This window comes from Scyliorhinus torazame, chromosome 2 (genome assembly GCF_047496885.1).
Source record: "Scyliorhinus torazame isolate Kashiwa2021f chromosome 2, sScyTor2.1, whole genome shotgun sequence".
In the NCBI taxonomy this organism is placed as follows: Eukaryota; Metazoa; Chordata; class Chondrichthyes; order Carcharhiniformes; family Scyliorhinidae; genus Scyliorhinus; species Scyliorhinus torazame.
The window spans coordinates 236,246,371-236,271,157 of record NC_092708.1 but is presented as its reverse complement, the minus strand read 5'-3'; the positions used below and the strand labels follow the sequence as shown (position 1 = coordinate 236,271,157).

Here is a 24,787-nt window from a genome sequence, read left to right as displayed (position 1 = left end):
GAAGCCGGCAGCGGCTAGAGTGCTGAGGGGGTTTATGGACCAGATGGGAGGGGTGGACCCTTGGAGATTTGCAAGGCCGGGGGCTAAGGAATTTTCATTCTTCTCACATGTCCATAAGGCTTATTCCCGAATCGACTTTTTCATTTTGAGTAGGGCACTGATAGCGAGAGTAGAGGATACTGAGTATTCGGCAATAGCCATTTCGGACCACACCCCGCATTGGGTGGACTTGGAGATGGGGGAGGAGAGGGACCAGCGCCCGCTGTGGTGCTTGGAGGTGGGGCTGTTGGCGGACGAGGAGGTGAGCGAGCGGGTCCGAGGAAGTATGCAGAGGTACTTGGAGACCAACGACGATGGGGAGGTCTGAGTGGGGATGGACTGGGAGGCGCTGAAGGCGGTGGTGAGGGGAGAGCTGATCTCCATTAGAGCCCACAAGGAGCAGGGGGGAGAGGGAGAGGCTGGTGGGGGAGATGGTGAGGGCAGACGGGAGGTATGCGGAGGTGCCCGAGGAAGGATTGTTGAGGAAGAGGCGCAGCCTCCAGGCCGAATTCGACCTGGTGACCACCAGGAAGGCGGAGCTGCAGTGGAGGAAGGCCCAGGGGGCGATTTAAGAGTATGGGGAAAAGGCAAGCCGGATGCTGGCGCATCAGCTTCGGAAGCGGGACGCAGCTAGGGAGATCGAGGGAGTGTGGTGCGGAGTGGGGTTGGCATCAATGCGGTCTTCAGGGACTTTTACGAATAATTGTACCGATCCGAGCCCCCACGGGAGAAGGGAGGGATGGGCTGCTTCCTGGACCAATTGAGGTTTCCAAAGGTGGAAGAGGGCCTGGTGGCGGGATTGGGGGCCCCGATTGGGCTGGAGGAGCTGACCAAAGGAATAGGAAGCATGCAGGCGGGGAAGGCACCGGGGCTGGACGGTTACCGGTGGAATTCTATAAAAAATATATGGACCTGTTGGGCCCGTTGCTAGTCAGGACCTTCAATGAGGCAAGGGAGGGGGGGGCTTTGCCCCCGATGATGTCCCGGGCACTGATCTCCTTGATACTGAAGCGGGACAAGGATCCCCTGCAGTGTGGGTCTTACAGACCGATTTCCTTGCTAAATGTAGATGCCAAGGTGCTGGCGAAGGTCTTAGCCATGAGGATTGAGGATTGTGTGCCGCAGATCATCTATGAAGACCAGACAGGGTTTGTGAAAGGGAGGCAGTTGAACGCGAATGTGCGGAGGCTTTTGAACGTTATCATGATGCCGGCGAGGGAGGGGGAGGCGGAGATAGTGGTGGTGATAGACGCTGAGAAAGCCTTCGATAGGGTAGAGTGGGGTACCTGTGGGAGGTGCTGAAGAGGTTCGGGTTTGGGGAGGGGTTTGTCAGGTGGGTTAGGCTGTTGTATGAGGTCCCGATGGTGAGTGTGGCCACAAACAGGAGGAGGTCCGAGTACTTTCGGTTGCACCGAGGGACGAGGCAGGGGTGTCCCCTGTGTCGTCCCCCCGTCCCCCCCCCCCCCGCTCTTTGCATTGGCGATTGAACCCCTGGCTATGGCACTGAGGGAGTCAAGGAACTAGAGGGGGTTGGTGCGGGGTGGGGAGGAGCATAGGGTGTCGCTCTATGCGGACGACCTGCTGCTGTATGTGGCGGACCCGGTGGGGGGGAATCCCGGAGGTAATGAGGATTCTTAGGGAACTCGGGGACTTTTCGGGGTACAAGCTCAACATGGGGAAGAGCAAGCTGTTCGTGGTTCACCCAGGGGACCAGGAGAGGGGGATTGGCGAGCTCCCACTAAAAAGGGCGGAGAGGAGCTTCAAGTATTTGGGGGTCCAGGTGGCCAGGAGCTGGGGGGGCCCTGCATAGACTTAATTTTACAAGGCTGGTGGAGCAAATGGAGGAGGAGTTCAAGAGGTGGGATGCGTTGCCTCTCTCCTTGGCGGGTAGGGGGAAGTTGGGGCCTCGGCGTGGACCCCAATACGGGGGAACCACCGGTTCGCCCCAGGGAGAACAGGTGGAGGGTTTTCGGGGTGGCACAGGGCAGGGATACAAAAGTTGGGGGACCTGTTTGTGGACGGAAGGTTCGCGAGCCTGGGTGAGCTGAAGGAGAAGGACGGGCTCCCCCTGGGGAACACCTTCAGGTACTTACAGGTAAGGGCGTTTGCCAGACGGCAGGTGGTGGAATTCCCGCGGCTACTGCCACACACAGTACAGGACAGGGTGCTCTCGGGGGGGAGGGTGGGAGTGGGGAAGATCTCGGAAGCTTGCCAGGTGATGCAGGAGGAGGAGGCCTCGGTGGTGGAGGTGAAAGGTAAGTGGGAGGAGGAATTGGGAGAGGAGATTGAGGAAGGGACGTGGGCAGATGCCCTAGGGAGGGTGAATTCTTCCTCTTCGTGCGCGAGGCTCAGCCTCATACAGTTTAAGGTGCTGCACAGGGCACACATGACCGGGACAAGGAGAGGGCCGGTTTTTTGGGGGTGAGGACAGGTGTGTTAGGTGCTCAGGGAGCCCAGCAAATCACACCCATATGTTCTTTGCATGCCCAGCGCTGGAGGAATTTTGGAAGGGCGTAGCGAGGACGGTGTCGAGGGTGGTAGGATCCAGGGTCAAACCGGGCTGGGGGCTCGCAATATTTGGGGTGGCAGAGGAGCCGGGAGTGCAGGAGGCGAAAGAGGCCGGTATTCTGGCCTTTGCGTCCTTGATAGCCCGGCGAAGGATTCTTCTTCAGTGGAAGGATCCGAGGCCGCCCAAGCGTGGAATCCTGGATCAGGGATATGGCAGGGTTCATTAAATTGGAGAGGATGAAATTCACCTTGAGAGGGTCGGTACAAGGGCTCTTTAGGCAGTGGCAACCGTTCTTCGACTTCCTGGCAGAACGGTAGACATGAAATGAAAATGAAATGAATGAAAACCGCTTATTGTCACAAGTAGGCTTCAAATGAAGTTACTGTGAAAAGCCCCTAGACGCCACATTCCGGCGCCTGTTCGGGGAGGCTGGTACGGGAATTGAACCGTGCTGCTGGCCTACCTTGGTCTGCTTTCAAAGCCAGCGATTTAGCCCTGTGCTAAACAGCCCTTAATTGGGCAATGGCAGCAGCAACTTTTGGGGGGGGGGGGGGGGGGGGTTACTTTATTTTTGTTTTTGTTATTTACACTGAAGGGTCTGAGAAGGTGTATATACCTGTTGTGTTAAGTCGGGGTGTTAATGTTAATTTATTATTTATGTACAGGGGGGAGGGGGGTATGGAGGGTTGCTTTTCTAGACTGTGTTTTGTACTTAACCCTGTTGGATTCTTTTTTCATTTTGTTATTGATATTTTATGAAAACCTTAATAAAGATTATTTTTTTAAATAATAAAAAAATATAAAGATTGAATGTCCTCTATCCATACATTTGAAAACTGTAAGCATCCAGAAAATGAATATTTGTTTGAACGGTTATGCAGTTAGTTGTATGTTAATAAAGCAACATGATATATTACAGGTCTAAAAACTGTTGACATGTAAGAAGTAGAATGTGAGAGAGTTGGCAAATGTGGAAACAAACTAATATTTGTAAATTATAGCTAACCCAGGCTGATAATATTGAAAAGTAAGTAGGCCTAGACCTACCGTTTATATGGTAGATCCGAAAACTCAAATTATTTGAAACCCAAAAAGCAATCAGCGCTCAAGGGTTTTGGCTAAAGGATACTCAACCTGCATCTTTCTATGGACCCCCAAAAATTCTGAATTATTGGCCACAGAAATTTTGCCATGCTTGCTTCATGCAAATAGATTGAGCACAGCTACGTGGAGGTATTACATCTTGGCACGGGCGGCACAGTGGTTAGCACTGCTGCCTCACAGAGCCAGCGACCCGGGTTCAATTCCAGCTTTGAGCTTCTTTGACCTCTGTTCCAGGCACTGCTTCGAGCCCATGATGGAGTGGCACAGCAAGAAATGCTGTTAGAACCAACAACTGAAGAACATGCATATGAGAGAGTAGCAGAATATGGAGGAGAGACTGTGAAAATTGTTCGCATTGAAAAAGCACGTGATATCCCCCTTGTGAGTATCAAGTTCTGCTCACATTTTATATACATTTCACCTTGACATGCGATGCTACAACAACTGAATAGTCTAGGATAAATGCTGAGACTTTACCTGAACTTATTGTCATAAGTTAATGTGCCTTATTGTGCAACAATGACTACAAGTGAGGAAAGTTTAAGAAAATGAACTGCTTGCTTTAAAAAAGTTCTTGGTTAAAATTGCACAATACTACAATTTTAATTTCGCTGTCAGGATCTACATTTAAAGACAAATTATTAAAAATTAGGATTCACAGTTGTATTATTTGGTTCTCTCCATTTTGATACTTTATCCCCAAAAGTTTATTTCAAGCAGCATATCAATGCTGTCATGGGGGTTCTGGTTTGGAAGAGTAAGCCCTCCATTCTGAGGCAGTTGAATTAAAATACATTTCGGATGTTGGATCGTCCCTGGATTTGACTGTTTTCACAAGTGTTAATTTAGCTCCTTCAGTCAGGTTCTCTAATTTCTATATTCCAATTTTGCTTAAATGTGTGATCGGGATTTGCTCAGATGGAAACAGACCCAAGAAAATAATGCATGTATTTATCTTTTCACATTGTAGCAATTTGGAAAGCATGCAGTCTTTGCAGAATTCTCTAATTTGTATTGATGTTCCAACAATCTTGGAAGAAATGCAGTTGTGTTTTTTGAAGCAGCATTTTGAGGTTTCTTTAGTAATGGAGCTTTTGTCTTGTTAGCAAATTGAATATCATGGGCACAATTCACCTTTAAAATTTCTATGTCTGGTTTCAGGCGTGTTTGGCTGATGTTTCTTAGCGGCTGCAACACTGAAAAATATCTCACCGTTCAACGGCATTTTGCCGTTTTTTTTTGGCCTCTGAGAGATTCTCTCCTCCGAGGCCGCACTTCTGCTGGCAAGCTGAACCTAGCCAGCAGGAAAGGCTCCTCACAGATCGGGGTGCCAAGGTTTGCAGTGTCAAGGTACCAGGATACCAGGGGGAATGCCAGGCTACTACTCTTCCCTGTTCCCAATCGCTCAGAGATCTGTAATGGCTTTGGAGACCACCCCCTACCCCCGAGGTGCTGTTATATCCGGTCCACATTTGTGTGGACCAGTACTAGATGGCGCCCTGGTGAGGTCTCACAGGCGCGCCCATTGAGAATCTGGCGAACATATATTTGAATAAGACGTACAATGTCTTGCAAGATTCCCTTGGATCTTACAAGACGTTTCAAGCGTCGGTCCCGACACCAAGTCATGGTGGTCATGACAAGGCCATTGAATTGCACCCCATATCTCACCTTATCCAGCCGTTTTTGCAGATCCCAGCTGCTCCTTGGATTCGGGTAAAGCGATGCAGGGTCAAAGACACTCAAATGCTTAAGTTATTGCACAACCATCTCCTTTATTGTACCTTACTGGTTACTGATTTAGGCAAAGTTATCACAAAGTATCAAAACTATTGCACAAAGTACCAAACACACGGCTTGGACTTCGATATATTGTTGCGATGCAAGGTTATCATCTCCCTCCTGATGGGTTCCAATGTATCTCTGAACTCCGGTTTTCTTCAAGGTATCTGCAGGTTATCGCTATTGATGTCTCTGATGTTTCTCCTTTAATCCAGATACTGCCGACACTGATCGTGCTCACAGGGGCTGTGGCTGATCACATGTCCAATCTGAGGCATAGCAACAGCCACACTGCAGACCACAGCAGCTTCGCCGCCCACACAGTCGTGACTTACACAGAGTTAGCCTTTTTGACCGTCAGGCTTTGCAGGTGTCTTACGGATACCTATCAGACTGCACCCAGAATGAGAAATTCAACAGCCATCCAAATCGCAGCATTTGAGGCATAAAAATTCTTCCTGTTAAACGCATTTGCTATCCCACGCTTTGTACAGCTAACAAAACATGATGGGACGCACCTCTGTGCTTTAGTAATGCAAAACTAAAGATCACACTTTCTGTTCTTTTACTGTAAATCTTGCTCACGCTTTCCGAGACATTTAACTATAATACTCTGAACATTTTGTTTGGAGATCTATCGAAGACCTGGTGAAACTAGGTCAATTCAATGTTGGCTTCCAAGGAAGCAAAACATCAACAAACTGGGACTTAATTCATTATACAAATAATTGTAAGTGCATGTGTATCCATCCTTTAAGTAATCTATTAGTTTAAGGCAAACGATTTTCACCACGACCTAGTTCGATATTTCTTATCATTTGTCTCCACATAGACACTGACATTTCATATGAATAAATCACTTGAACACTTTTTTAAAACAAGCTCCACACAAATAAATATATTTTGTTAAGATTTATTTGAAAATGGTCCCTCTAGGAATGGCACGCATATGCATTCCCTTTGATAAGGGAATAGTGTAGCTGGGCTTTAGAGTGGTTTCAAAGGTCGGTGCAACATCGAGGGCCGAAGGGCCTGTACTGCGCTGTTATGTTCTTTGCTGCTTCTTTCCTTCTGGAAAACATCAGATTTTATTCCGAGTTACATAATCATCTTGCTATTGAATCATTGGATACCTTGGGCTGGATTATCCTATTTGAAGACTAAGTGCTGACACCGGCGTGGGAACAGTGGCGTTTTACGCCCAAACAAACGGCGCAAAAGCTACACTGATCCTCCGTCTGGTGGGGGGCTAGCAGGCACGCAGCGTAATGCTCCCAGCAGAAGAATTGCCAAGTCCGTGGCCGCGCATGCGCGCAGCGGCGGCCTGCAGAGACCGTGCCGTGCAACGTGACGCCGGCCACACAAGGACCCGACCTGCCAAAAACTGCCCCTCTTTGACCAGGCACGCCACCCCCCACCAGTGCCCCCATCCCCCACCAAAGCCTCCCATGCCCGCAAAACGGCTCCCACCCGACTGGCGGCGCTGGACTCAGTCCGCAGTCATTACACCGGGTTCATGAAAATAAATAGGATAATTGTTCCATGCCGTTTTCAAGGGGGCGGAGCAACGCAAAAGCGGCACCTCCCCCGATTTTGGCGCAAACAGGGATTCTCTGGCCGATCGGCGAACGCAATTTTGGCGTCAGAGATTGGAGTATCCCGCCTCTTGAGTTTTTGTGTCGAAATTCAGCCTTTTCAATTAATCAGCGGAATTTTCAGATTTTTTTCAAAGTGCCGGCGAGAAAACCGAAGAGAATCCCGCCGGCACTGTTGATGGAAAATGTTGTCTATTCAACCTCTTTGCCAAAAGTTTATCCACATGTTTCATGTCGCGCTCGTGGCGTTTGCCTCTGATTTGCTCACCCCAGTAAAACCTAATCTCTGCAATCAGTGGGGCGCTCCTTTTAAACACCTCCCCAGCACTTGTTCCAAGTCCAGTTGGTGGATGGCTGCTTAGAAGACAGCACCATGTTTCACGGAAGAGGTCCTCACCAACCCTCTGGATAATGTCGAGCAGAGGCGTGACATCCTGTACCTGCGATCGGACACATGTCTAGCAAGCAAGGTCACCAACCCTACCTGGACTGCTGTGGTTGCTGCATTAGAGGACAGGGCTACAGTGCTGAAAGAAGATGAATGATCTTCCTCGTGCAGCCAGGGTGAGTCTGCCTCCTCATGTCCCCTGCTGCACCTCTTACACACCCATCCCACCTACACGGTGATCTGTCTCCCAGCCACCTCAGGTGGTCCCAACACTTGTCATGCCACCCTCGACCTCCCTACTCCCAATATTCCCCCAGTAGCTATTCTGCTCCTCAAATCATGACTCGCATTCATCTCCCATGCATGAGAGACTTCACCACCATGACTTGGCAGGACTACTGCCTACACTTTCCCATCTGTCTCATTGCAGGACAAACTCGAGCACAACTGATGTGAGCAGGCACAGCCTGTGGAGTAATGCCCAAGCTGAAAACCCTAACCTGCTTTGAGGAAAAAGCCCTTGAGCTGGTTGGCGAGGAGCAGGACCACACTTGACCACACATTCACACCTCACCAGCACAGATGCTTGCACCTCAGTGGTAATAATTAGTAGGTAGGCTTCTGGGTCACTCACTGGTGAGCACCTCATCACTGAAGACCGGAGGCAGAGACATCCCAGGGATCCAGCACTCGGAGCGATGCCGGAGCCCCGGACTCTGCTGAACCCAAGGCAGTGAGGTATTCCTGGGTCTGGTCGTCCCAGAGCTGCTGGAGCTACAAAGGCAGAGTCGCAAGAATCAACAAGAAATGACAGCATCTCTCCTCGGACTGTGAGACCGACTGGAGGGGTCCCATCACCCTCTGTCAGAGGAGAGGGCGCCACCAATCAGACACAACAAGCCAACAGTGCAAGAGTGGTGTCTGCAGTGGAGACCTTGATGTGTTCACCATGGTAGGGATTGTGCGCTTCATGGTTCAGCTCATGACCATCATGGCTGAGGGCATGAGTTCCACGGTGCAGGGTTTCACTGCATGGTGCAGGCACTCGTGGGAAGCCAAGATTATCAGCTACAGAGGATGACCGGGTTCCTGGTTCTCACTCCAGCTGCCCCTCTATTCCATGGAGGAGCCCAGTGGTCCCTGGGCACCCACAGTGAAGGGAATTGACAACAGTGCAGCCCAAGGCCTTCCACCCAGGAGACCTTCGGGGGTGTCCAACCCATCTGATGCCCCTCTCTTGGACACTGAGGAGGGTAGCACTGCAACACTCATGCAGGCCAAAAGCAGACTGGGACCCTCGAGGTCCGGGGCACCCGCCAAGGTCAACTCAGGCAACAGAGCATGGAATACCATAGAATCCCGACAGTGCAGCTGGAGGCCATTTGGCCTATCGAGTTCGCACCGACCTTCTGAAAGAGCATCCTACCTAGGCCCATCCCCGTGACCCCACCTAACCGGCAGATCTTTGGACTGTGGGAGGAAGCCGGAGCACCCAGAGGTAACCCACGCAGACTTGGGGAGAACATGCAAACTCTCCAAAGACAGTCAACCAAAGCCACAAAGAACCTGGGTCCCTGGCGCTGTGAGGCTGCAGTGCTAGCACTGTGCTACCCCTGAGGGAAGAGGAACAAAGGATGAATAAAATAATTACTATTGCTGATGTTGTGCAATTTTGAATTTAATTACATGATGTGAAAAAATTTGAAAGCCCCCTTCTAGATCAAGATTTGACTGATGCGACTTCATTTAACATACGTATTTCACCAGTACAATTTATATTGGAAGAAGCTAACAAATTATGGCATAAAGTATTGCTGAGAGATTTTGATTTTAGTGTACTTTTTAAAATAGTGGGTGAAAAAGTAGGCAAGGATTTAGAACATGATCTTCTAATACCACAAAATATGTATCAGAAATCTGCATACCTATGTCATTTGATAATTATAACATACTGGGACATGAATAAATGGTGGGGCCATGGCTTAAATTGCATTTTTATTTGCTGACAAAATTAATTTGAAATCTTGTACATCATTAGGGTTGAGTATATATCATATGAACGTTTGAGTCGAGAATAGAACATAGAATTTACAGTGCAGAAGGAGGCCATTCAGCCCATCGAATTTTCACCAGCTCTTGGAAAGAGTACCCTACTTAAGCCCACGACTCCACCCTATCCCCGTAACCCCACCTAACCTTTTGGATACTAAGAGGCAATTTAGCATAGCTAATCTACCTAACCTGCTCGTCTTTGTAATTCTCTATTCGGACTTTTTGACAATTCTCACTCCGTGTATATTCAGAGGATTTTTTTTTTTGTATTACCTCTGCTGCATAGAAATCAGGGGCGGGTTTCTCCGTCCCACCACGCCAAATTTCTGGTTCAGCATGCTGTCGGGATTCTCCATTTCGCCGGCTGGTCAATGTGGTTTCCCGTTGTGGGCAGGCCCACACCGTCGGAAAACCCCCAGGCTGTTGGCAAAACGGAGCATTCCGACGGCAGAGAATTCAGCCCCAGATTCCTCCAGTTTATGCATTTGGCACTGTTTGTTTTTGTCAGTTTGTAGTGTTGAACTTCATTGCAATACTGGAGGTTCCAAGCTCAGGTTTTAATGCTTAACGGGTGGGTCTAGAACCAGGGATCATGGCTTCAACAAGCCATATGGGACTGAAATAAGGAGGAATTTCCTCACTCACGAGGTATTGAATATTTGGAATTCTCTACTCCAGAGGGCTGTGGAAGCTCAGTCAATAAGTATATTCAAAACTGGTATCGATAGATTCCTAAATGCTATTGACATCAAGGGATAGGGAAGATGACATTGAGTGAGTTATCAATATATATAATACTCAGTCAACATACTTGCTTGGAGAAGGAATTTAGTCCACGTTGCTCACTTGTTAAAATGTTGTAGACTTGCCCTTTTGTGCTTTATTGCCTTCTGTCTAGAAGGATATCTGCTTTTTGCCATAACCTCATTTAGCATTGCTCCTAGCATCAGTCTTTGCAAATAATTAAAGACTGATTTAATTTTTGAAGATATTTGGATGCTACTTCTTCCCTTTGTTTTCCTTATACCCCTCACGTGATGATTCTTCACTTCAATGCAGCATTTTAACTCCACCTAGTGGTCTTCCTGAGCGGTTTCACATTTCCAATGTAATTTGTCCCTTAACTTTTAGTTTCTCCCTGCACCTCTAATCTCTGCCCATTGTCTGTCCTGAAGGCCTGATGTTGATGCCTCAAACTCCAATCCAGTTCCATTGACATTTTTGCAGAGATTTGCTCAATTAGTCATTCATGTGCAAACCTGGTTAATGAGTGTAACACTGTTGGAGCGCATGGATATTACTGCCACACAGTTAGGTAACTGGTGTCATAGCTGAGTGCATTCCTGTTATCATCTGAGGAGGTGTCCTTTACAACAGAGGATCACGAGAAAAAAAGAGCTGTGTTTTGAGCTGATCCCCCCCCCCCACCCTTCCTGAGCATGCTATCATTGGTAGTGCTGACTTCACTGGGATCAGCCGATTCACCTAAATCCAGGCATTTAACCTGACTGTCTGGTCCATCATCAACCTGAATAACTCGTGTTCTTTTTGTATTCCAATATAGGGCGCTACAGTGCGCAATGATGTGGAATCTGTCATTATTAGTCGTATTGTGAAGGGTGGTGCTGCAGAGAAGAGTGGTGTATTGCATGAAGGAGATGAAGTCCTTGAAATAAATGGGATTGAGATTCGTGGAAAAGATGTCAATGAGGTGTTTGATTTGCTGGTATGTGATTTCTTTTTGCTTGTCCAGAGCTGCCTTTCCTTTCAGATGTTGTCAGTCTGATCTTTATGAAGTATTTGTGTGGTTGTCACTTTTCTGGTAGTCTGAATTACATTGGCTAATGTTTAAATAAGGTCAGAATAACTTCTTTTCATTGTTTTGCATGTAGGCTGACATGCATGGTACACTGACATTTGTGCTGATTCCCAGTCAGCAGACCAAGAATTCTCCTGCCAAGGAGATGGTGGTAAGTAAGCTATATTTTAAAAAACACATACTGATTTGAGATTTTTAACTATTGTTTGACTATATCCTATAGCTTCAGCAAATTATGTCAGGTTTATCGACTGTAATTTTACCCAATCATTTATGGGGGGGGAGGGGGGGTAGGTGGAGGGAACCGTTCAGGATTACGGTTGTTGTGCCATTGCATTTAGTTATTAAAATGTGAGGGTTGAAGCCCTTTTTAAATGAAAAACAAGAGCATGGGTTGTTCTTCTCCATGGTAAGTGGCTCACTAGTAATCTGTAATCCAGTACCCAGTATGTTAGAATTGTTGATGTTATCTGCGATAAATGTGCTCACAACAAGCTGATAAACACAAAAGTTCCAGTGCCAAGCTTTTGTTCACACCTTGTCCATTACATTTTTCAGGCTTGTTAATGTCAGTTTTCTTGTTCTGGTTAAGAGAAATGTGTGATAGGTATTAATTGTTTTTGGGCACGTATAATTAGGGGATAGCTAGGACAATGGGTTGAGGGAAATGAGATCTGTGGGACTAAACAAGTCAATAAACTATCTATAAACTATCTATAGAATTTCCAGTGCAGAAGGAGGCCATTTGGCCTATCGAGTCTGCACCATCCCTTGGAAGAGCACCCTACCCAAGCCCCCACCCCACCTGTTTTTTTTTTTTGTTGTTTTTTTTTTGGACACTAAGGACAATTTAGCATAGCCAATCCACCCAAACCTGCACATCTTTGGACTTTTGGAGGAAACCGGAGCACCCGGAGGAAACCCATGCAGACATGGGGAGAACGTGCAGACTCCACACAGACAGTGACCCAAGCCGGGAATCACACCTGGGACCCTGGAGCTGTGAAGCAAATGTGCTAACCACTATGCTACCGTGCAAGAAATGCTGGTTTTGCTATCACCTACCAACTTGAATCATTTTAACAACTTGGTGGAGCAGACTAAGTTATGCTTGTAGTTTCCTTTTTGGAAGAAAATGACTGCTTTATGAAAATCACAGAGTTGGGGAGGGGACAAATTTGTACAATTGCACTGTCTTGAAGGGCATAATCATACTTTGGTGCATGGTGATGTGTTGACACACAAAGCACTTTCAAATTCTAGGGAAATGTTCTGTGTGAAGGTAGAGCCTTCACCCTGCCCTGAATGGTTGTAGATCTCTGCCTATAATCTCTGAATGCACTGAGATGCTGGAATGTGAGACGAGAAGCAGGGAATACGGATGGAAAAGGAGCAAATTTTGATGTATAGCTGCTTGTTTCTTCAGGTACACGTGAAAGCCCATTTTGATTACGACCCTTCAGATGATCCTTATATCCCCTGTCGCGAACTGGGGCTGTCTTTCCAAAAAGGAGATGTACTTCATGTAATAAGCCAAGAAGACCCAAACTGGTGGCAAGCTTACAGAGATGGAGATGAAGACAACCAGCCATTAGCTGGGCTTGTTCCAGGTATAGTATTAATATACTGTATTAATATACAGTTGATTTTTTTTATTTGCATGTTGGACTTGTGTATGCTGGTTGTGAAGAGGGGATCTTGCTGTTCGTGACTGATTTAAAGTAATTAGTGCAAAATTATTAACTTCCTTGTTTCTACATTGTTCCTTGCTTTTGTAAAAATGCTGGTTTGCGAAAAGGTAATTGCAAGTGGCTTTTATACTTGAAGGAAGCCACGATCAGCATCCAAAGCTGCTTCTCAATTTCAGAGCCGAGATAATATTCTTTATTAGTGTCACAAGTAGGCTTACATTAACACTGCAATGAAGTTACTGTGAAAATCCCCGAGTTGCCACACTACGGTGCCTGTTCAGGTACACGGAGAATTCAGAATGTCCAATTCACCTAACAAGCACGTCTTTCGGGACTTGTGGGAGGAAACCGAAGCACCCAGAGGGAACCCATGCAGACATGGGGAGATCGTGCAGACTCCGCACAGACAGTGACCCAAGCCGGGAATCGGACCCGGACCCGGGACCCTGGCACTGTGAAGCAACAGTGCTAACCACTGTGCTGCCGTGCCCCCTATGCTACCATGCTCAAGCATTTCTGTGGGTTGAACAGCACAGATGGAATTTACCAGTGATATACTATTTAAAAAAGATTACACTCATTTTATATACACATTACAATCTTGCATTTTATTCTTTGCAGTAACCCTTTCCTTTACATATAAACAGGGAAAAGCTTCCAGCAACAAAGAGAAGCCATGAAACAAACCATTGAGGAGGACAAGGAACCAGAGAAATCAGGTTAGATGTAGTATAAATCCAGAGGCATGTAAACTAAAACATTTAGGAATGTAAACAATTGTAAAGTACAAATTGGGATTAAGGAAGCATCATAATTTATGGGTAACTGCAACAAACATTTTTAAGTCTATCAAAGAATTGTAATTACGATGTAACTAAAGTAATTCCAAGCTGTAGTTGGTTGGACTTTCATAATGAAGATGAAGATGTGGATTCCAGCTGTAACTGGAGGCTATATACATTATGCCTTTCTCTCTGATTTACCATCTGGGCCACTGGCTGGCGCCCACATCCATGAATACAGGAAGAAGTGGTCATATCAACTGTACACCATAGCCAAAGCGATATTATACTGGTAACTGCAGGATAATTAGTGATGTAGAGCAGCCCCTCCATGACTGACTCAAAATATCTGTCCAAACCTCCCAACTTTGTTCAAAACAGAATGTTTCATTGAAAATGTTTGAAGTTCATCAGGACAACATTTCCATGACCCAAAGTAGTGCCAGAAGCGGGATAACAGACTTAATAATATATTTATATTTTTTTGTGGTTTTAGACTAGACTTGAGAGTTCGATGCTCCAATACAACTCAGAATTATTTATTCATTGATTAATTGTGCAGTCTTAAGTTTTTTGCAATTAAAACTGTTCATCCTTTACAAATTACTGAAAGCCTGCCACCCATTATGCAGCAAATAAATTTGGTCTATATAACGTTCAGTAGTTTTGATAAATTGATCTGACTTTTGAGTATTTTAACATCCGTATGATTAAGAATTATGCAGTGTAATATTTTATGTAACTATGAAACTAAACTGCTATTGTAATGATTAGATATTATGGTTTGTCTTTGTGGATTTTCTTTTACGTCACCGTGTACATGTGGATGACTAATTGGGTAGCTACCAATGAGGCATTTAAAACATTCCCCTAGTTCCAGAAAGATAACTCAACAAGCTGGTTAAAATCAGGTTATTACTACCTTGAAGTGGGTATGTGGTTACAGTATTTGGTTTAATGAATCAAGTAAGTTGTATTGTTTTGATTAGGGACTTTGTTTCACTAAATCCGAAGAAATATTTGCCCAATTGGTGTCTGCGAAATCAAAAGATAGTGCGTTGTAATATCGTAATTATTAAACCGCATTTGGTATCCTGATTTAGTTACAAAACATTGTTAAATTATTGATCTGAAATGCAACTGAGTTTAAAAAGTGAACCCTTTACCATATGATGATAATGTTAGGTTCAAATATCAGTGAAGAATGGATAAATAAAAATGTAATCTGTGCAGCATGCAAACCTGGGCTTTTGTGTGTATAATGACCACAGTAAAAGCAACAACAGCAAAAGCCTCCGGAAGTCATGATATCCTGCTTGCGAGTCATAGAATCTACAGTGCAGAAAGAGGCCATTTGGCCCATCGGGTCTGCACTGGCTCTTGGAAAGAGCACCCTACCTAAGCCCACACCTCCACCCTATCGCATAACCCAGCAACCCTACCTAACCTAACAGCAATTTAGCATTGCCAATCCACCTAACCTGCACATCTTTGGACTGTGGGAGGAAACCGGAGCACCCTGGAGGAAACCCACGCAGACACGGGGAGAACGTGCAGACTCCGCACAGACAGTGACCCAAGCCGGGAATTAAACCGGGGACCCTGGAGCTGTGAGGCAACTGAGCTAACCACTGTGCTACCGTGCAACCGTAAACAAAGGCGAGGTTATGATTGTTCAGGCAGTTCGGTAAGGATAATCCCCAAAGAATCAAAAATAGTCTTACCAGTAGCAGGAAGGAATAGATTTTTTAATTTCAATAATCTTTATTGTCACAAGTAGGCTGACATTAACACTGCAATGAAGTTACTATGAAAAGCCCCTAGTTGCCACATTCCGGCACCTGTTTGGGTACACTGAGGGAGAATTCAGAATGTCCAAATTACCTAACAGCACGTTTTTCGGGACTTGTGGGAGGAAACCGGAGCACCTGGAGGAAACCCACACAGACACAGGGAGAACGTGCAGACTCCGCGCAGACAGTGACCCAAGCACTGTCGCTTCACAGTGCCAGGGTCCCGGGTGCTAGCCACTGTGCTACCGTGCTGCCCATTTATGGGATTTATGACAATTGGCAAAAGAACCTGAGGTCAGATTTTTTTAATGCAGTGAATTGTTATAATCTGGAATGCACTGCCTAAAAAGGGGTGGTGGTAGTAGATTCAATAATAATTTCCAAAGGAGAATTGGATAAATGCCTGAAGGGGAAACTCTTGCAGCGCTATGAGGTAGAGGTAGGAATGCGAGACTAATTAGGTAGCTCTTTGAGGAAACCAGTGCAGGCACGGCTTTGTGTTAAGTTGGGGTGTTCATTTATTATTTATGTGCAGGGGGGAGGGGGTATGGAGGGTTGTTTTTTGACTGTTTTGTATTTAACCCTGTTGGGTTCCTTTTTCATTTTGTTATTGATATTCTGTGAAAACCTTAATCAAAATTATTTTTTTTAAAAAACAAAATAAGAGTGTTCTGATTCTAACCTTGCTGATTCTTAACTGTGACGATTGTCTCTCATCTGATTAAAGTTGGCATTGGAATTTACTCCAGTTTAGCCACTTGCCCTTAAATATCATTTGCCTCAACATTTTTCTACTTCAGGTAAACTTTGGTGTGCTAAGAAAAATAAGAAGAAGCGGAAGAAAGTGCTATACAACGCAAATAGAAACGATGGTATGTATAAATAAAATGGCCAGGTTTAACGGAAGGATCGTGATTTAGTGAACTATAACCACTGTATGCCGTAGACTTTGCTAGATGTTTAATTATTTTAATAGCTGAAGCTAGATGATTTTGCATCTGAAACATTCTCGAGATGTGCCAAACGTCTGTTCACGTGACAATTAACTTGCTTTGTGTCCCAATGTTTGCTGATTAAAATTCAGTGAAGGCGATTCACCTCTCTCTGCACCCTGCTGCTACCTAATTACAGCTACTAATAGTTCAGATCAGGCCCCTTTTTCCTCTACCAGCTGTTCACACTAATGATTGTGGTTCTGGCCTTTCTATACTGTAGGCAGAAGTACCTAGAGTTACCCATTAGTGCTCCGGGAGGAAGGGTGCAGGACAACCTGTTAGCATTTGGGCACAGCTAGCAGAAGGGGCCATTGTTATGAATAATAATAATCTTTATTATTGTCACAAGTAGGCTTACATTAACACTGCAATGAAGTTATTGTGAAATTCCCCTCGTCGCCACATTTCGGTATCTGTTCGGGAGAATTCAGAATGCCCAATTCACCTAACAAGCACATCTTTCGGGACATGTGGGAGGAAACCGGAGCACCCGGAGGAATCCCACGCAGACGAGGGGTGAACGTGCAAACTCCGCACAGAGAGTGACCCAAGCGGGAATTGAACACGGGACTCTGGCGCTGTGAAGCAACAGTGCTAACCACTGTGCTACCATGCCGCCCATGGTGGGATACCGGTGGCAAAGCGGCGATGGCAAAAAAGGATAGCAATAACAAAGAAGAGGCAAGGAGCAATGAATTGAAGGAAAGGTGCTAGAAACTGAAGTATGGTTAGGAAGAACAGAGTGCCCACATGAAGCAAAATACATTAACTTTGATATAAAATTCAAAATATTCCAGGGAGTGTATTCCTGTACCTTGTCAGCCCCACAAGACTTTCATGTACTTCCAACTCTCCAACTTTTTTCCCACCTTTGAAAGAATGCTATATGCATACATAGTCTAAATTATAAAGTTTAAGTCAAGACAGCTTCTTGGAGAGTCACCTTTTGAAACTGTTTACCAGCTTGTGTCATTTTCCTGTGGATGCAAATGGTTTGCCCTATTGTAGATCTGCCAATAATTGGAAGAGTGTGACACAATTAAGTGGATAGTATGGATTTTGTCATTTCTCTCGGATGTAATTTAAAAAAAGAAACAAATGACAAAAGGCATTTAGACTGAGCACGGCTATTCTGAATCTGTCCAGACAACAGGAAACAAAACAAATGGCTTATAATTTGATCCATGCTAACACTTGGAGCAAAGTCTATGATAGGTATTTCACTACCCATCACTGAGATCCCTTACTTTAATCAGCACAGTGAATAATTATTGAGATTAATCGTGATTTGCTCGGGTACATATGGGAAGAATAATCAGATATTGCTTTCACCTGGAATTGATCTTTTACTCTTCAGTTGGCACAAGAAGTGGATGTAGAAAGACATTCTTTTGAGGTTCTTTAAGTTAAGCAGAGAAATGTATGAACTTGGCTAATTGGGATGCATTCAATGAGGAGATGGGGTGTGTATTCTCTATCAGGCTAATGGAAATTCTTTTTTAAAAATATTTTATTGGAGAAATTTTTCAAATATATACATAACAAAGAAGAAAAACAAAAACAACCGTGGCAACAGCAAACAGCCACAGCATCCCTACATGCTCCCCATCCCCCAAACATCCCCACCCCATTCTGCCCGCGCAAATGGAAATTCACAGGTGTACGTAGATTGCTTAGCAACTTGGCTCTTAATTGGTCTAAGTGGGAGGGCAAGCTTTGAGGAGGACTAAAAGAGAAAGATTAAGTGAGTGGGCAACAAGGTGGCAAATGGAGTGTAAGGTGGGGAAGTGTGAGGTTATTCATTGGTCATAATAATCCAAAAACAGAAAAGGCATGATGTTCAGAGAGACTTGGATATACTTGTACAATCAACTTCCTGGGGTTACCATTGATCAGAAATTGAACTGGACTAGTAATATTAATACTGTGGTTACCAGGGCAAGTCAGAGGCTAGGAATCCTACAGCGAGTAACTCACTTCCTGCCCACCAACTACAAGGCGCAAGTCAGGAGTGTAATGGAATACTCCCACTTGCGTGGATGAATGCAGCTCCAACAACACTCGAGAAGCTTGACACCATCCAGGACAAAGCAGCCCGCTTGATTTCTCCCCCTTCCACAAACATTCAAACCCTCCACCACTGAACAGTGGCAGTCGTGTGTACCATCTCCAAGATGCACTGCAGTAACTCACCAAGGTTCCTTAGACAGAACCTTCCAACACACGACCACTACCATTTAGAAGGACAAGAACAGCAGATCACCTGGAGGATCCCCTCCAAGTCACCCACCACCCTGACTCGGAAATATATCGCTGTTCCTTCACTGTCGCTGGGGCAACATCCTGGAACTCCCTCCTTAACAGCCCAGTGGGCGTACCTACACCTCCAGGACTGAAGTGGTTCAAGAAGGCAACTCACCACCACCTTCTGAAGGGCAACTGGGGATGGGCAATAAATGCTGGCCTACCCAGCGATGCCCACATCCCATAAATGAATTTTAATAAAACAAGGAACATAAAATGTTAGTTACATCAAGCAATTATGAAAGCAAATGGCATATTGTTCTTTATTGTAAGGACAGTGGAGTGCAAGAATACAGAAGTCTTGCTACAGTTGTATGGGGTTTTGGTGAGACCACACCTGGAAAACTTTGCAATTTTGGTCTCCACATTTAAGGAACGATAAACTTGTATTAGTTCACTGAGATTGGACCCAGGGATGAGGTGATTGCCCTATGATGCGAGGATCTGTATATTGAGTCTATATTCTCTGGTGTTTAGAAGACATTCAACATTATGAAGGAGCTTGCCCACGATGCCGATATTGAAATGTTGTTTCCTCTGGCTGGGGTATTCTCGAACACCTGAGGCAAAGTTTCAGAAGGGGCCGTTCATTTGGGACCGAGATGAGAAATTGCTGCACTCCAAGTGTTGTAAATCTTTGGAATTCTCTACCGCAGAGGGTTGTGAAAGTGGCATCATTTAATGTACTTAAGGCTGAGATTTGGTGTCTCAGGGAATCAAGGGGTATGGATAGCGGACAGGAAAGTGAAATTGAAGCCCAAGATCAGCCATGATCATATTGAATGAGGGATCAGACTCGACAAGCTGTTTGTCTACTCCTGCTCCTATTCTGTTATTATTTTTTAGTGTAGGTGTCATCTGAATGCTCAGCAAAACTTTTAGTAAATTTACCAACAGAACTACATTTACAAAACTGTAGATTTTCTTTTTTAGACATGTCTGGAATTTGAGGAAGAATTAGTTTATTGCAGGTGCGCATAACACACCTTATAAACATCGAGTGACTGTTTTTCCAATTCCCCCAATAGACTATGACAATGATGAGATCTTGACGTATGAAGAAATGTCGCTGTATCACCAACCTGCAAGCAGAAAACGGCCAATTGTTCTAATTGGCCCACCGAACTGCGGTCAGAATGAATTACGGCAGAAACTGATGGAAAGAGAGGCTGATCGTTTTGCCCCAGCAGTACCTCGTAAGTTAATTCGACTATCTAGTTTCACCTGTATTGTATGGTGTATTTTTGATATAACTCATATCTCTGCATTTGTAGATACAACACGATCCATGAGAGATAACGAAGTGAATGGGCGTGATTACCTCTTTGTGTCACGCCAATTTTTCGAAGCCGACATGGCAAGCAACAAGTTCATTGAACATGGCGAATATGAAAAGAATCTATATGGCACCAGTATCGATTCAGTGCGGCAGGTGATCAACTCTGCAAAGATATGCCTGTTAAATTTGCACACCCAGGTAAGCAGCTAGGAGCACAAGTTACAAAAATCTGAACTGGAAACAAAGTGCTGAAAATACTCAGAAGGTCTGGCAGCATCTGTGGACAACATTTCTGGAGGGTAATTTGATGTTCCACGTCTGTGACCGTTCGTCAGAACTGGGAAAAGTTTGAAATGTTAATTGGAGAAAGATGCTTGTTATATAAGGCAGTGCTTTTCAAACCTTTTTGCCAAGGACCCATTTTTACCAAATGGCTATCCATCGCAACCCACGATGCTGACCTTCAAGACCCATGCTGGCCTTCGTGACCCATGCCTGCCAACCTTCGCGACCCGTGCCAGCCGACCTTTGCGACCCGTGCCTGCCGACCTTTGCGACCCGTGCCTGCCGACCTTCGCGGCCCGTGCCTGCCGACCTTCGCGGCCCGTGCCTGCCGACCTTCGCGGCCCGTGCCTGCCGACCTTCGCGGCCCGTGCCTGCCGACCTTCGCGGCCCGTGCCTGCCGACCTTCGCGGCCCGTGCCTGCCGACCTTCGCGGCCCCTGCCTGCCGACCTTCGCGGCCCCTGCCTGCCGACCTTCGCGGCCCCTGCCTGCCGACCTTCGCGGCCCCTGCCTGCCGACCTTCGCGGCCCCTGCCTGCCGACCTTCGCGACCCGTGCCTGCCGACCTTCGCGACCCGTGCCTGCCGACCTTCGCGACCCGTGCCTGCCGACCTTCGCGACTCACGCCGGCCAATTTATGATGTAGAGCGAGGCCAGCAGCATGGGTTCAATTCCGTTCCCGGCTGAGGTTATACATGAAGGCTCCGCCTTCTCAACCTTGTCACTCGCCTGAGATATGGTGATCCTCAGATTAAATTACTCTTCCCCCTCAGAGGGGAAAGCAACCTATGGTCATCTGGGACTATGGCGACTACTTTTATATAGGACCCTTCAGAAATATATTTGAAAAGGTGATTGGAGTGGCTGAGAGAGCAAGAAGAAATGGTACCTGCAGAGACATGTATATCACCGTAATGTTTCAATCTAGGCAATATATCATTGTAAAAGAAAAGTTTCAGCCTTACAGCAGCAAAATTATGAGGCGTAACTTTACAACAGCAGCAGGTCTTTCATGCAAAGATTTCAAGTGGATTTCCTCGAACAAGATTGGTGATAAGAACCGCTGGCTGAATCATTCGAGGAGCAATTAGATGCAGCAATGGTGGGGACTATTGGATTGTTCTGGATGGATGTATTGAGGTGGGCTGAATAACCTTCCTCAATCCATAATTGTCTGTGAACACTTGAAGCGCTAACAAATTGAGCAGGATATTAACAAGGACAGTTGAGCTAAATGACAACCCATTATTATTCCACGTACTTTTTTAAAGAAAATTTAAAATTACTTTTTGAAGCATCTCTGTTCCAATCCAAACCTATAAAAACTGAAGTTTATTATATTGCTTTCAAGTTATGCTTACAACAAAACTGGGTGACAGTAATAGGAAAAATGACAGGGATGAGAACAAATTACTAATTCTCATAGCCATAGATGTTACAAAAACACCCAAAGTAGCCAGTTGCCTCATTCAAGGTTGAAACACAGTTTGACCAATATTTGTTAATAGGAAAGAATGGTAACAGCACAGGAGGGAAGCCATTTGGCCCATCATGTCTGTGCTGGCTCTCTGTAAGAGCAACTCTGGCTAGTTGCACTCCCCAACTTTTCCATGTAGCCCTGCATTGTTATTCTCTTCAGGTAATTATCCAATACCTTGTTGAAAGCCACGTCTGAAATGCCTCCACCACACGATCAGGCAGTGCATTCCGATCCTTCATAACAAACTAAAACAGGGTTCCGAACCTGGGAGCCCATGAAGACTTGCTGACTTATCTTTTGTTGAAACAGAGCACTTAGTTTCAGCAGTAACAGCAGATTCAAGCAGCTGGTTTGTAAATTGGCTTCAGATGGTTTGCCTATGTGTGTTCCTCTCATTTGATGTCTTGCATTGCATTTTTCTGTGTGATTCACTCAGCCACAACAATGTGACGCATATATATGTAAAATATTTTGGTGACTTCAGGGTACTCCTGAAATTTTTGCAGCATAGTATTCGCCAGACAGCCATCTGTCGCTTACTGCCTACGTTTATAATCCAAGAGAAATCTGATCGCAATAATTAACACAAGCCCTCGAGCTTAGACCAAATTAATTTGAGCTCCTCTGCTGCTATTATGGTTCCTGTATTTAAAAATAGAATGATGGTTAATACAGCACTTGTTATTGTAGAATACTGCTGTGCTCCATTTGGAACTAAAGAGCACTTCTACAGATAGCTGTCTTGAATACAAGAATGTACAGCAAAGTTTATTGCCTCATTTACATTTTTTGAGTCCCATTGAAATGGGAGATCTCTGGAAAAATACTCTTGCCCCAAGGAATAAATTGTATGGAATTGCATTAGTTATTCTGTCCTAAAGAAATAGCAGATATCAATGACTATTTGGAATTTTCATCATGTTTTCTCATTTTATACTCTATACATTTTTGTTTTCTAGTCATTGAGGATTCTGCGCAATTCAGATTTAAAACCTTATATAATCTTCATTGCACCACCTTCCCAGGAGAGACTGCGTGCAATGCTGACCAAAGAGGGGAAAAATCCGAAGGTAATATTTTTGTACCTTTTGTGCTCTGCAGAACTCACTGCAGTTAATGAAGTGAGTTTAGACAGAACATGATGTACGCTTATTCGGAGAAGACAGTTTCAAGGTTGATGAGTTTAATTCAAGAACTGGAGAGTAGCATTACTTTTTTTGTCTTGTTCCTCATGTGCAGTGATGATTCTTCTGGATTTTTCTATTAAAAAACAGTATCATGCTATTAACAAAGGACTGCATTTTCTGGTCCTGCACACCACAGGACCGGAGATTCCCAGCAGAGGTCAGCAGACCTTTTGCTTGTCCACCTGCCCACGGTAATTCCAGCAGCAGGTAGGATCAGAAGATTTAGGCAAAAGGTTTTTGCCTTAATCTGCATTATGATCGTTGAAAGTTGCCTTTCATTACTTTAACCTTTTTATCGTTCAGTAAGTATTTTAGTTCCTAGTTTTCATTTCACTTCACTGATTTTGTTCCTTATCTCTTAAGTTGGGCAGCACCTGCCCCCCCCCCCCCCCCAACCAATCCCTACTCCACTCCAGGAACACCCTTCTCACCCTCGGAGCCCACACAAACTCCGTTATGCTCCTGTTGACCTGCCTAAAGAAGGCCTTCGGGATAAGAATGGGGAGGCACTGGAACAGGAACAAAAACCTTGGGAGCACCATCATCTTGACTGACTGCACCCTACCCGCCAGGGACAGCGGCAACGCGTCCCACCTCTTAAACTCCTCCTCCATTTGCTCCACCAGCCTCATGAAATTAAGTCTATGCAGGGCCCCCCAGCTCCTGGCCACCTGGACCCCCAAATACCTGAAGCTCCTCTCCGCCCTTTTTAGTGGGAGCTCGTCAATCCCTCTCTCCTGGTCTGTGCTGCCACTTTTAAGGATCTGTGGACCTGCACGCCCAGATCTCTGTTCCTGATAAATGGTTCTGCCGTTTATTTTATAGCTCCCACCTGAATTGGATCTACCAAAATGCATCACTTCGCATTTGTCCGGGTTAAATTCCATCTGCCATTTCCCTGCCCAATTTTGCAGCCTATCTATATCCTGTTGTATTCTCTGACAATCTTCATCCGCAACTCCTGCAATCTTAATATCATCCGCAAACTTGCTAATCAGACACTCTATGTTTTCTTCCAAGTCATTTATATATATTATAAAGAGCAGAGATCCCAGAACTGATCCCTGCGGAACACCATTAGTTACAGACCTCCATTTGGAAAAACACTCTTCCACTGCTACCCCATGTCTTCTATGGCCAAGCCAGTTCTAGACTCATCCAGCTAGTTCACCCCTGACCCCATGTGATCTAATCTTTTGCACCAGCCTGCCATGAGGGACCTTATCAAATGCTTTCCTAAAGTCCATGTAGACAACATCCACAGTTTTCGTCCATGTGACCCATGTTGGCTACTGGCCTCTCAGAATCTCTGTTCTCATCCCCTTGTTAAATTCACAACCCAATATTGTCTCTTTCTATCCTCTGCTTTCTTTAGACCGACTATTTCTAAAGAACTCTAACTCTTCCAACTCTCAGGATATGCGTGTCTCTTTGTTCCTTCCACCCCACCCATGCCTTCAGCTACCTCGGCCCTATGCTCCAAATTCCCTCCATGAATCCTTCCACACTGCAGCACTACCATCACTTCAAGATCCACCTGCACGGTCAATTCACCTGATATTTTCTTCCCTGGCTTAGGATCCACTTCTCTCTGATTATTTGTCTATGAAAGGGATTTGAATGTTCACTAGTTTCTTTTAAATGTTTTTATTCTCCATTTTCACATTTTCCTTCAAAATTCACACCTCTCCCACAGACAGTAAACG

The 24,787-nt window shown here is 45.4% G+C and overlaps 1 protein-coding gene across 3 annotated transcripts in view; it reads left to right on the top strand.

Moving 5' to 3' along the window:
• LOC140396533 (protein PALS1-like) overlaps positions 1–24,787 on the top strand; it is a 181,308-nt gene that overhangs the window by 139,145 nt on the left and 17,376 nt on the right. For all 3 annotated transcript variants that reach the window (XM_072485253.1, XM_072485263.1, XM_072485269.1), the window contains 9 exons: positions 3,887–4,033; positions 11,034–11,195; positions 11,362–11,439; positions 12,715–12,898; positions 13,627–13,698; positions 16,355–16,426; positions 19,882–20,049; positions 20,128–20,330; positions 22,854–22,964. In XM_072485253.1, the coding sequence (XP_072341354.1) occupies positions 3,887–4,033; positions 11,034–11,195; positions 11,362–11,439; positions 12,715–12,898; positions 13,627–13,698; positions 16,355–16,426; positions 19,882–20,049; positions 20,128–20,330; positions 22,854–22,964 (1,197 nt within the window). The remainder of the gene's footprint in view (positions 1–3,886; positions 4,034–11,033; positions 11,196–11,361; positions 11,440–12,714; positions 12,899–13,626; positions 13,699–16,354; positions 16,427–19,881; positions 20,050–20,127; positions 20,331–22,853; positions 22,965–24,787) is intronic.